This window comes from Danio rerio, chromosome 21 (genome assembly GCF_052040795.2).
Source record: "Danio rerio strain M-AB ecotype USA chromosome 21, GRCz13ab, whole genome shotgun sequence".
In the NCBI taxonomy this organism is placed as follows: domain Eukaryota; kingdom Metazoa; phylum Chordata; class Actinopteri; order Cypriniformes; family Danionidae; genus Danio; species Danio rerio.
Window position 1 is genome coordinate 45,681,422 of NC_141041.1, and position 12,053 is coordinate 45,693,474.

The 12,053-nt window shown below is 34.8% G+C and overlaps 2 protein-coding genes across 2 annotated transcripts in view; both read right to left on the reverse strand.

The window, feature by feature from the left end:
- pcyt1bb (phosphate cytidylyltransferase 1B, choline b) overlaps window positions 1-12,053 on the reverse strand; it is a 658,357-nt gene that overhangs the window by 201,038 nt on the left and 445,266 nt on the right. The gene's annotated exons all lie outside the window — the stretch shown is intronic.
- The window catches only part of limk1b (LIM domain kinase 1b), a 29,959-nt gene that overhangs the window by 4,370 nt on the left and 13,536 nt on the right, over window positions 1-12,053 (reverse strand). The window contains exons 5-10 of the mRNA XM_087301928.1: window positions 10,865-10,970; window positions 10,580-10,764; window positions 8,407-8,596; window positions 8,234-8,320; window positions 5,234-5,365; window positions 2,863-2,922 (exon numbers count right to left, since the gene is read on the reverse strand). Coding sequence (XP_087158054.1) covers window positions 2,863-2,922; window positions 5,234-5,365; window positions 8,234-8,320; window positions 8,407-8,596; window positions 10,580-10,764; window positions 10,865-10,970 — 760 coding nt within the window. The remainder of the gene's footprint in view (window positions 1-2,862; window positions 2,923-5,233; window positions 5,366-8,233; window positions 8,321-8,406; window positions 8,597-10,579; window positions 10,765-10,864; window positions 10,971-12,053) is intronic.

Genomic DNA, 12,053 nt, shown 5'->3' on the forward strand with positions numbered 1-12,053 from the left:
AGATTCTTGTTCCCTGTCTGGACATGCCTTTACATTCATGAAGATGGTGGTAGAGCACATGATAAGTGTAGCTTCCACAGAAAGATTGACATCTTTCTTGGAATGCTGGTAAGTTATGTACTGCTTGTTTCTAAATGATTTAAAGGAATATGTTTGCTTCACATTTAACAGCTTAGCAAGCGATTTTAACATTAAAGGTGCAAAAAGAGGTCTGATAGATTTAGTGGGTTTTGCATCTGAACTCTACAAAAAATGTTCATCCAATTAAATAGTGTCACGCCAACATCTCCCAAAATTCTTCCATAAAATAGCTCAAACTGTCTGTCAGTAAATGCAAATGCAAACATGCTGAATCAAAACTTTTTAAAATCCTGAATCAATATTGAAGTTACTTTTGCATGGAGGAAGGATGAGAGCATTAGTCACGCAGAGCTGATGTAGATTGTGCTGTTATGAATGGGTTATATGCACATAAGTGTTGTTCAGCCACTGAAATGTTCTGGCGATAAATTAATGACTATTTTCAGTTTCGTAAGGTTCATAAGCATCGATAATGGGAATTTTTATTTAGTTTAACAACAAAACATCAGTAAATAGCGCTATTCTATCTAGAAAAAGCATACAGAGCAGCTTCCGGAGGATTTGAGAAAAAATGCAATAAAAAGTAGCACCTGGGACGTATTTGGCGCTCTCCAGAAATGTATATAGTGGTACATTTTCTGAATGAGCCTAGATTGATAAAAAGTCAATGGCTAATGTTTTGTTTTAACATTCATCAATATATGTTTAGCATTCAATGGAAGAAAAGAAAACCCAAACGGGTTTGGAACAAGTGGAAGACGAGTAAATGACATTTGAACAATTTGAGGTGAACTATCTCTTTACAAAATGAATATGCAATAAAAAATCTTGGAACATTCTTGACATGTTGTCATGAATTACTGATTGTATACTCTTTTTCACAGTGTACTAAGACTTATTCATTAGACACTAGTGCATTTTTAATATGTTACAGTTAGTATCCTGCCGCAGTCTGAATGGCCACAATAACAATAAATTAAAACACTACTAGAAAAATTAACAAAAATCTTACTAGTATCTTACTAGTATCTAATAAACATGCACTTTTTTTGCTCAGTAGCACATTATATTCTTCATCCCAGTTTGGACTATTAATGCATACAATTGCACTCAATCTGCTCCGGCCATAGTACTGTTGTTTTCACATATGCCAACTGCACTAGGCACTTTTTTGCATAATAAGCACAATTTTAAACAACTACTATACATTGTTTACATCTGTTTACATAACTCCACAATCAGTTTTATGTAGAATTTACATTCATAGATATTTATATATATATATATATACATTTCATTCATTCTGTCACTTTATGAAATGTATGTTATGTGTATGACTTCACTGTGGACGGCTAAGTAAGAATTTCATTGTACAGGGAAACGTGTTTCCTTTCTGTGCAAATGACAATAAACAAATTAAATTGAATCTATTTAAAGCTAAAAGTATCTAATAAGAACTAGTATCTAATGATTAAGTGTTATTATCTAATAATATGCACTAGTAAATTGTACTAGTACCTAATGAATATCTACTGGTATAAGTACTAGTCACAACTGCAGTACTTGCGAAACTAGACAATTGATACTTTTATCTAATGAATAAGTATCTAATACATTTATACCAGAGTCTATTCGATCGAGAACAAGTGGGACAAAAGTAACAATGTGATTTTCTCAAAGCCCTGACAATATTTGCTTTCCAGGCTATAACAGCACACTCTGTATGCAACCCTGGATGGAGCTGCCAAATATCACTTGATCACTTGGTTAGGTCCGAATTTTACTTTTTGAGTGCAGAATTACTGTAGTGGAACGTTTTTTTCTGGTTTTTCTTTTCATGTGTCAAAATAATGCTCAATCAAAAGGTTATTAAGCGCAATAACACATCCTTAAGTTTGTAATGTCTTAAGGAAGGTTTAAATGGCAAGAGTTCTGGTGGACACAAAAGTAACACTGTTATTTATGTCCCACTACTAATAGCCATAGCTTATTTTCACTTCCACATTAGAGTATAAAATACCTTTTTAACTTGTATTTAATGTTTATGATGCAAATCCAATTAGATCCACTTTATTTGGTAAACAAAGCATGTCTAAATCTACTAAAAGACAGAAAATATTACTTTACAAACTGTATTGTAAATAAATCATATAAATGTTTTCATATTACTGAAATTACTTTAAAAATTATATATATATATATATATATATATATATATATATATATATATATATATATATATATATATATATATATATATATATAAAATAAATATATAAATATATAAATATGAATAAACAGAATCTAAAATCTGCGGAATTCTGCCCATTTGAGTATTAATCCCATTTGAGTATTAGTAGACTGTCTGCTTAATACCTGTTGATACGGCTGCTAAACAGACATTTAACTTATTATAGGTAACTCTGCAAGTACATGTCAACCTCAACTAACCCTAACCCCAACCAAACAGTCTACTTATAATCTAATGGGAATTAGTTGGCATGTAGATGCAATGTAACTTAAATTAAACAAACGGACCATCAAAATAAAGTGGGACCAGAGTTAGTAATCACAGCAAAAACATATGAAACTTTATCTATTAAACTGATGCTTGATTCCTTCTCTCTTCAACTAGCGTCAATTTATAAAATACTACTAGTATAAGCAAGCAGCTAATAAATAAAAGCACTACTACTTATACTACTGATACTAGTAGTATATAGCATGAAAATATGTTAGTTATGTAAAAACAGCTTGCCACAAACAATCTTCATTACGTACCATTCCAGCAGCGATGTCCTTAGCATAGCTCACTCTAAGATTCCAAGGGTGATCAGAGGCCTAGATTTCGACAAATGAAACGAGATCATACACTTAAAATTAAAAGAAAATTATTTTAGCCACATAATATATAGATCATATAGATCTTTTTTACGTTGTTCTTTAAATTTGAATAGAATTAAAAAACACATTTTTTTTTGATGGAAAAGAAATTCTGCATTCAGCACAAACATGTATTTGTATACACATTTAATGTATTATGACTTTCAAATTACAACTGTAGCTCTGTGATTCCCTGCATGGAAATGCTGTTTACATTGCATCTAGAAAGTATTCATAGCGCTTTACTTTTTCCACATTTTTTGTTCAAGCCTTATTCCAAAAGGGATTCAATTCATGTATTTCCACAAAATTCTACACAAAAAATTGAGCTCAGGTATATTCTGTTTCCACTGATCATTCTTGAGATGTTTCAGCAGCTTCATTGGAGTTCACCTGTGGTAAATTCAGTTGATTGGACATGATTTGAAAAGGCATACACCTGTCTATAAAAGGTCCCAGGGTTGACAGTGCATGTCAAAGCACAAACCAAGCATGAAGACAAAGGAATTGTCTTTGGACCTCTGAGACAGGATTGTCTCGAGGCAAAAGTCTGGGGATGGTTACAGAAATATTTCTGCTGCTCTGAAAGTTCCAAAGAGCACAGTGGCCTCCATCATCCGTAAGTGGAAGATGCTTGGAACCACCAGGACTCTTCCTAAAGCTGGCCGGCCATCTAAGCTGAGTGATCAGGGAGAAGGGCCTTACTCAGGGAGGTGATCAATAAACCGATGGTCACTCTGTCTGAGTTCTTCTGTGGAGAGGGGAGAACCATACAGAAAAACAACCATCTGTGCAGCAATCCACCAATCAGGTCTGTATGGTAAAGTGGCCAGACGGAAGCCACTCCATGCCTGGCATTTGCCAAAAAAACATCTGAAGGACTCTCAGACCATAAGAAACAAAATTCTCTGGTCTGATGTGACTAAAATTGAACTCTTTGGAGTGAATGCCAGGCATTAATTACACTTTTGTAGAAAATCAGGCACCGCTCATCACTAGGCTAATACCATCCAGTGAAGCATGTTGGTGGCAGCATCATGCTGTGGGGATGTTTTTCAGCAGAAGGAACTAGAAGACTAGTCAGGATAGGGGGAAAGATGAATGCAGCAATGTACAGAGACATCCTGAATGAAAACCTGCTTCAGAGTGCTCTTGACCTCAGACTGGGGCGGTGGTTCATCTTCTAAGAGGACAATGACCCAAAGCACACCACAAAAATATCAATGGAGTGGCTTCACAGCAACTCGGTGAATGTCCTTGAGTGGCCCAGCCAGAGCCCAGACCAAAATCCTATTGAACATCCCAGGAGAGATCTGAAAATGGCTGTACACTGTCGCTTCCTATCCAACCTGATAGAGCTTGAGAGCAACTGCAAAGAGGAATGGGCAAAAATTCCCAAAGACAGGTTGTAAGGTTTGTAATAAATTACAGGTTTGTAATAAATTTGCAACAATTTAAAAAAAATATTTTTTCACATTGTCATTATGGGATATTGCGTGTAGAATTTTGAGAAAATAAATTAATTTGATCCATTTTGGAACAAGGCTGTAACTTAAGAATGTAATATGATAATGAAACATTTCTTATGGAGCGTAGAGTGTGTCTAAAAAGCTCACTTTGAACTAATGCAGTTGTTTTTTAATGCTCCTGTTTGTGTTGCCAAATTATATTTACAAAATATTCACTCACGTAGGCTTGTTAGATTAATTTTTAAAGGCAGTAAGGGTTAACTGTATAGCATGCATTTAAAGCTAGCATTTTGTTGAAATAGATGGGTTTTGTACTGTAGTTGGGCTAGAAATCTAGTTTTGGTGTACAGGAAAAAAAGGCAAGTGGTGATGATTACTGCTTGTTGCCATTAAAGTTAACGTTAATCGCCATTGAGAAAAGAGAAACGAAAGGGCTAAGAGCGCTCATTGCTGAAAAAAACAAAGAGTGTGCTGATTTTGTCCTGCTGTTTGTGTTAATCCATTATATTATAATCTTATCTGCTTGTTTATAAATTAAAAAAATAACTAAATAGCAAGATGAGTCACTGCTAATATAATATTTAAACCTAAATATGAATTGGAGAATTGGAGTGGGTGATACACTGGTATACTATGTTGATTCAACCTGATTGGATGAAACGTAGATTTTGGTGAGCCACTTGCAATCATCGCACAAGCTGCAGTGTGTTAAAACCCCCTGATATATACGATTATATTACTATCATAGATACTATTATAATATACTGTGAAATAATGAAATAAAGAACAGATGATCAAACCATTTTCAGGATAGTGTCCCTCAGCGTTCCCCCTTGCACATATTCAGAGATAAGGTTCAGCCGCTTGTCTTTGTAGAGAATTCCGATGAACTTTAAGACATTTGGATGTTCAAGGCATCTCATTACTTTGACCTGGAGACAAATATCAAATATATGATGATTAGTAAACAATCCATTTGACGAGACATCCTTTTCAACTTGAATCACTGTAGACGTTTTGCATTTTTGAAGTTCATTTACATGAGGGGGGGGGGGGGGGGGTTGGGGTTCTCACAGTGTACATATATGTGAATTTGTGAAAATGTTGACATCATGCACATACTGTATATTACATTTAGTCTATAGGCCTGTGCAAGTACTTTACAGCCAAGCAACAATGTCAAGACTACGGGACTAATGGTGTTCTACAAATATCGCCCTCCGAAGGGCATTTTGGAGTGAATACAAACATGGCTATGGAGCTTAAACTTTGATAAAACTATCTGAATTTAAATTGTGGTCATTTGAATTATTGACAATTGTAGTTTAATAAAACCATATATTATATGGTATTTATAATTGTTTTGAATTTCTTAATTTGAATATTAAACATCTGAAAATTAAGACAGCTTAAAAATTTAAACTGTGTTTTTACAAAATGTATATCTGCAGTCAGATGTTTGAAAATACATTTATAAAAATCTGCCTTAAAAAGTCACTTTTCTTAAAGTTCAAATGTTCAATATTCAAGTGAAGAAATTAATTAATTTTTTTTATTTATAATATTCTGTTTTATTTAATTACAATTGTCAAAAAATCTAATTAACACAATTTAAATTCAGATTGGTTTGTCAAATTTTAAGCTCCATTTTTTGGCTGTCCTATTGAAGTGTTATTATTGGGGCTTGAGCAAGCCAACATACTGTTATACTACATGAACTTATTATTCTTCCGTCTTTTTTTTTTCTTAGAATATTTTAAAGACAAATCTCCTTCCAGACCGTTCATACTACAACCACCAAACTAACTCCACTGAATTACTGAATTAAGTTACTATATGTTTTCCAACTCATCCAACTTACGGTTTTCTGAAAACTAACATGGAAAATTCGGAAAAGTTTTTTTATTCTGAAATTTTTTTTTATAGCATAACCGTCAGGAACAAACATACAACACAATACAAAATATAAAGCACAAAAAACTAAAACAACAATGGTAAAAAGCAAAAAACAAAAACAAAAACAAAGATAAATAAATAAAAATAAATTAAATTACACATTATATTGTACAGCATTTCTACATCCAATGATTTTAAAAATTGACAGGGAAATAAAAAAGTGCTATAATAATTGATGCATATTTTTTGCTCTTCAACAATTTCACAGTAGAAATGAAAAAGTCAAACTCAACACAAAAAACTGTTAATGTGGAAGATGATTTAGCAAATTTCTGTTTGTGTATGTAAAACTTTGCAAATAAAATAAAGAGATTAACAATATATTTAAGACAGTTGTTGGATTTGTTTGTTAAGTCCCATTGACTTAATATTGGGCCAAACTTTGTGACCTCATAACTTTGCGCCAGACTGTCATACAGACTTGCAGTTGGGCTCATTTAACTCAGACTACCAATCTCTGCCAATCCCTGGTGACCTTTCAACAAGCCACACCCTAGCAACCACTTACAGCACCCTAGCAACTGTCCAATAGACTTCCATTATAAATAAACTGCCATTGAGTTTACATTGGACATACTAACAACATACAAATCCATAATGACAACTTATTAATCCATATTAGAAACACACTAACAATATACCAACATCTTAGCAATGACCTAGAACACCTAAGCAACTGCTTAGCAACACCTTAGCAACCAACTAGCAACACCTTAGCAACCAATCAGAACACACTAGCAACCGTCTAGCAATACCCTAGCAACCACTTAGAAAGCACCTAGCAACGCCTAAGCAACCACTTAGTTTTTGTTAAGTTTTATTTAGTCTGCATAATTAAGAGCTTGGCCACTTGAGTGACAGCTAGCTCTCGATGCTCGCTGTCTCGTCGCCTCAGGTGATTCCAGCTGATTAGCCGCTGAACTCTGCATATATATCGTATTTTTGTTTTATTTTATGTGCCGTTATACAGTCAGTTGCCTTTTAGAGCACTTAATTATGCTCACAAACCGTTCAAGTTGCCTCCATTTACCAGATGAGTGCAATTATAATCTTATATACCATCTCTATAAATGTATTTGTCTTTACGTACGATAATTAATCATTTATATTTTATCTGTAAAGCACTCCAGAATCTGACAGATTGATTAGCTGTAGGCTGTAAAACAGTCATCTGAAGTGTTTTCATACATTGTTATGCCTGGATTTCATCCATAGCCTTGCATTTACTAACAAAGACTAGATTTTTTTAAGTGTTTGGAAGTAATTTGGGTCTTCCTCCTGTGGAAAAACGTCATAAGAACAATGTTTAGTGACTCAATGTCTTACAGCAGTGTTTTTACAGGTCTAAACACGTTTACTCATATAGTGTACAACCAAGCACAAGTAGTCAGAACACAAACGAGTCGCAGGTAATGAAGGTTTAAGGTTTCTCCCAAAGAAAAACCTGTCCAAGCAAAATGCTAGCATGCGCCTGTAGCTCTGCCTTTTTGCCCTTGTTTGGTTTCCTGCTGTCGGTGCGATGACGCACGAACAAAATGGCGACAGTTGGCCGTGTACTTGTAGCTTCTTTTGCGTTGTTCAGTAACCTATAGAGGACGTCACAGATACTACATCTATATCTATTACAGTCTATAATTTTGACAGTTAGGTGCACCCTGACTGCTTCCAAGCTGTCACTCCACAGGGTAAGCAACGTGACATCACCACCTACTGGCCTGGCATTCAGAATACAGCACTTTTTTGTATTGGCAGATAAGTCATCTGTATATGAAATCTTTTAGATTTGCAAAAGGACAATGTACCATTTTAGGACAGTTTTGATTAAGAAAAAAACAGCAACAAACCTCTTTCAGGAATGTTTTCTGAGTCTCTTCATCGAATTGAAGTAGTTCCTTAATCACCATGACCTCTCCTGTCTCCAAATGCGTCACCTCACAGTGCAAAGAAAGCAGTTATTTCCTTACTGTCATATTAGTTTATCATATAAAGTGTTTATCACTCTAACTCATTGCTTTACCTTTATGGCCTGTCCAAAACAGCCTTTTCCCAGAATCTCCCCATATATTAGGTCGGAAGGTCGGAAGATTCGTTGCGTTTTGTCATTAGCGTCAAAACGCAGAGACTCTGAACGATTAATGTCTCTTCTGTGGGAAAGAAGTGCAGCGTGTCGTTGCAAACATGGAACTTTATCAATACTGCAACTGCGCCTGGAAAAACAGACATAGAGAAGACTGAGACTGAGACAAAAGGCAGACTATACGCTTAAAGCGATAGTTCACTCAAAAATGAAAATGTACTTATTATTTACCCACCCTTTACTTGTTCCAAACCTGTATGAGTTTCTTTCCTGAACTGTTGAACACTAAAGAAGATATTCTGAAGAAAGCTTAAAAACAGGGTGCAAATTATAGGGGGGTTTGGGCAGGACAGGACCCCCCCCCCCCAATTATGGTGGCTGGAGATAGCCAACACACTGTTATACTACATAAACTTCTTCTTCTTCATGTCCTTCTTCTTCTGAGACTGATTTCTATATGCATCTCTTCCTAAACCATTCATGGTACAACCACCAAACTGACACCAAACCTTCAAAATGATCTGACTCGGGTTGCTATATCTTGTGTGGAGTTTGCATGTTCTTCCTGCGTTCGCGTGAGTTTCCTCCGGGTGCTTCGGTTTCCCCCACAAGTCCAAAGACATGAATTGGAATTGGGTAAGCTAAACGTGTCTGTAGTGTATGTGTGAATGAGACGGCATGGATGTTTCCCACTGAGTTGCAGCTGGAAGGGCATCCGCTGTGTAAAACTGGATGCTGGATAAGTTGGCGGTTCATTCTGCTGTGGCGACCCCAGATTAATAAAGGGACTAGGACGAAAAGAAAATGAATGATTGAATTTGGTTCACTGAGGCACCGAACATAACTGAAAAACTGGACCCTCTTGATTGTCAATGAATAATTCGCACCCTGCCTAAAACCTGTAACCATTTACTTCCATAGTAGGAAAACAAATATTACGGAAGTAATATTACAATAGAAAAAAAATCATAATTTCTGTTCAACAGAAAAAAGTCAAAGTGGTTTGGAACAAGTTAAAGGTGAGTAAATAAAGACAGAACTATACTTTTTATTTTAATGCAAGGGATAAAGTACATTCAGGCTGTTGTAATCAAAAAATAAAGCCAAATAACAAAATCTCCAAATCTCTCAAAATCTCCCAACACTTTAAATTGATATATTAGAAACGTCTTCTATTTCTTGCAGCTGTACTATGACAATAATCACCTCAGGTAAACCTCATGTGCTTTATTCAGTGCTAAATGCTAACAATGTGAGTTTTAATGCCATTTCACATGACATTTATTGCCATATACTGAAAGCAGCAGCAGATAGTTCACCTCAGATCTTGAAAATCAATTCGAGGTGTTGGTTAGAACAAAATCTCCATTTAATATCAAAATATTCCTTCTATTGTGTGTCGTTGCTTATACATAGAACGTGGTTTAAATCATTCGCTCCTGTCCTCAGGTTCAGGTTAGGTGACTGGCTAAGCCATTCTAGCAGCTTTATTTTCTTTTCTGAAGCCAGTTGGAAGCACACGGATGAGGGGCAGGGTGACTTTCCAACTATGAGAATTTTAAGATGCTGTCTAGGCTTTCCATGTCTTTTTACAACTTCCTTTTTTCATGTGTTTAATACTTTTACCTTGTGTACTTCAAAAAATGCTTTTCTTACTTAGATTTTTTTGTCTTGTTTCTAGTCCAAATATCTACAAATTCTTAAATCAAGAAGAACAAACATATTGTTCAAAGTAATCTGCCAATGGGGTAAGCAAAATAATCTTGTTTTTCCTTTTGACATAAGATTATTTTGCTTACCTCATTGGCAGTTTATTTTGTTTGTTTTAATGAAAAACTTACTTAATTTTATCATATTATTTCTGAAAACAAGACTATATTTTTTGCTTGCCAAGAAAATTCTTCTTGATTTGAGAATTTTTAGATATTTGAACTATAAACAAGACAAAAAATAGAAAAGAAGAATATATTTTTTTGCAGTGTGTCATTTTATTTTATTACACATAACGTAACTTCTTAACTAATTTGTTTTGTTTTCTTTGTTGATTGCTACTGGAATCTTGAAGTACATTTCTGAGAAAACGGATGATGTCTTCAATATTTATTTTACTTACAAAATATTTTTGGATCGATGGCTTATTTGTCTGTTGTTGGGAAGGGGAAAGAAGCCTAGATTTCCAGGCTGGTCCAGTTCTTCTCCCAGCAGGCCAGACAGGTCCTCCTGCTTTATGTGGTCTTTCGGGTTGTGTTCAATAGTGATTTGTAGCCAGTGCTCTGTATCATGAATCACCAGATTGATCTATTACAAATAAAGAGATAAAAAGAGCAATGGTCAAATGAGGTCCGGTTTATCAGTATTATGATATAATCTGAGCTAAAACTGCTCTTTGTCAACTGACCTCATTGAGTGGAATGTTGTGAACAGAAATTCCATTGATCTCAAGAATCCGGTCTCCAACATGGATCAAGGGTTTAACTTCAGCACTCAGGTTATGCAAGTCCAGCCTTTCCCACATAGAAAGTTTTAGAAAGAAAAATAATCAGAATTATTTAAACAGTCTTGTTTGGTGGTTCCTGTTTCTTGTATAGGTGTGATTGTCTTCGTGCATATTGGAAAGTTTCATATCTCTACATGTAAATAAATGTAAACCCTTTTTAGCATATTCAAACAAGAACTATTAGCCTAAATAGTGATGTTTAAACTCCTAAAATGTGTGCTTGTTGCTTTGTATTTAATAGGTCTATTCATTTTTATGTTTATATTACCCTCTTGTTTCCACTTATTTCTCTCATGCGTTTGTTATATATTAAATTCATAATTTCCTTATTGTTTATAAATGAACTATGGTTTCTAGAAAGTGTATTCTGTTTTATTTGTACTGTAAATTTTTTGTTGTTATTAAAAAAAATGATGATGATACCATGTGATCGGTCATCATGACTGCCGCAATTTTGAACCCTAAAGTTTCCGGCTTGACAACTCCGTTTTCAACTCCCCACCCTCCAGCACTCGGCTAATCTCGTTGTTCACCGGCTGCAGCCATGGTTTAAGTCGAACGCACCTATTGACTGACTGGTTCAAATGATCCATTAAGAGTGAGTTAACAGTTAATGATGCACTGATTCAAACGATGCATAAAGAGTGAGTCTACAGTTAATGACTCGCTGATTCAAATGATCTTTTAAGAGTGAGTCAACAATTAATGACTCATTGATTCAATTGATCCATTAAGAATGAGCCTACAGTTAATGATGCACTGATTCAAATGATCTATTAAGAGTGAGTCAACAGTTAATGATTTATTGATTCAAATGATCCATTAAGAATGAGCCTACAGTTAATGATGCACTGATTTAAATGATCTATTAAGAGTGAGTCAACAGTTAATGAATCATTGATTCAAATGATCCACTAAGAATGAGCCTACAGTTAATGATGCACTGATTCAAATGATCTATTAAGAGTAAGTCAACAGTTAATGACTTATTGATTCAAATGATCCATTAAGTGTGAGCCTACAGTTAATGATGCACTGATTCAAATGATCTATTAAGAGTGAGTAAACAATTAATGACTCATTGATTCAA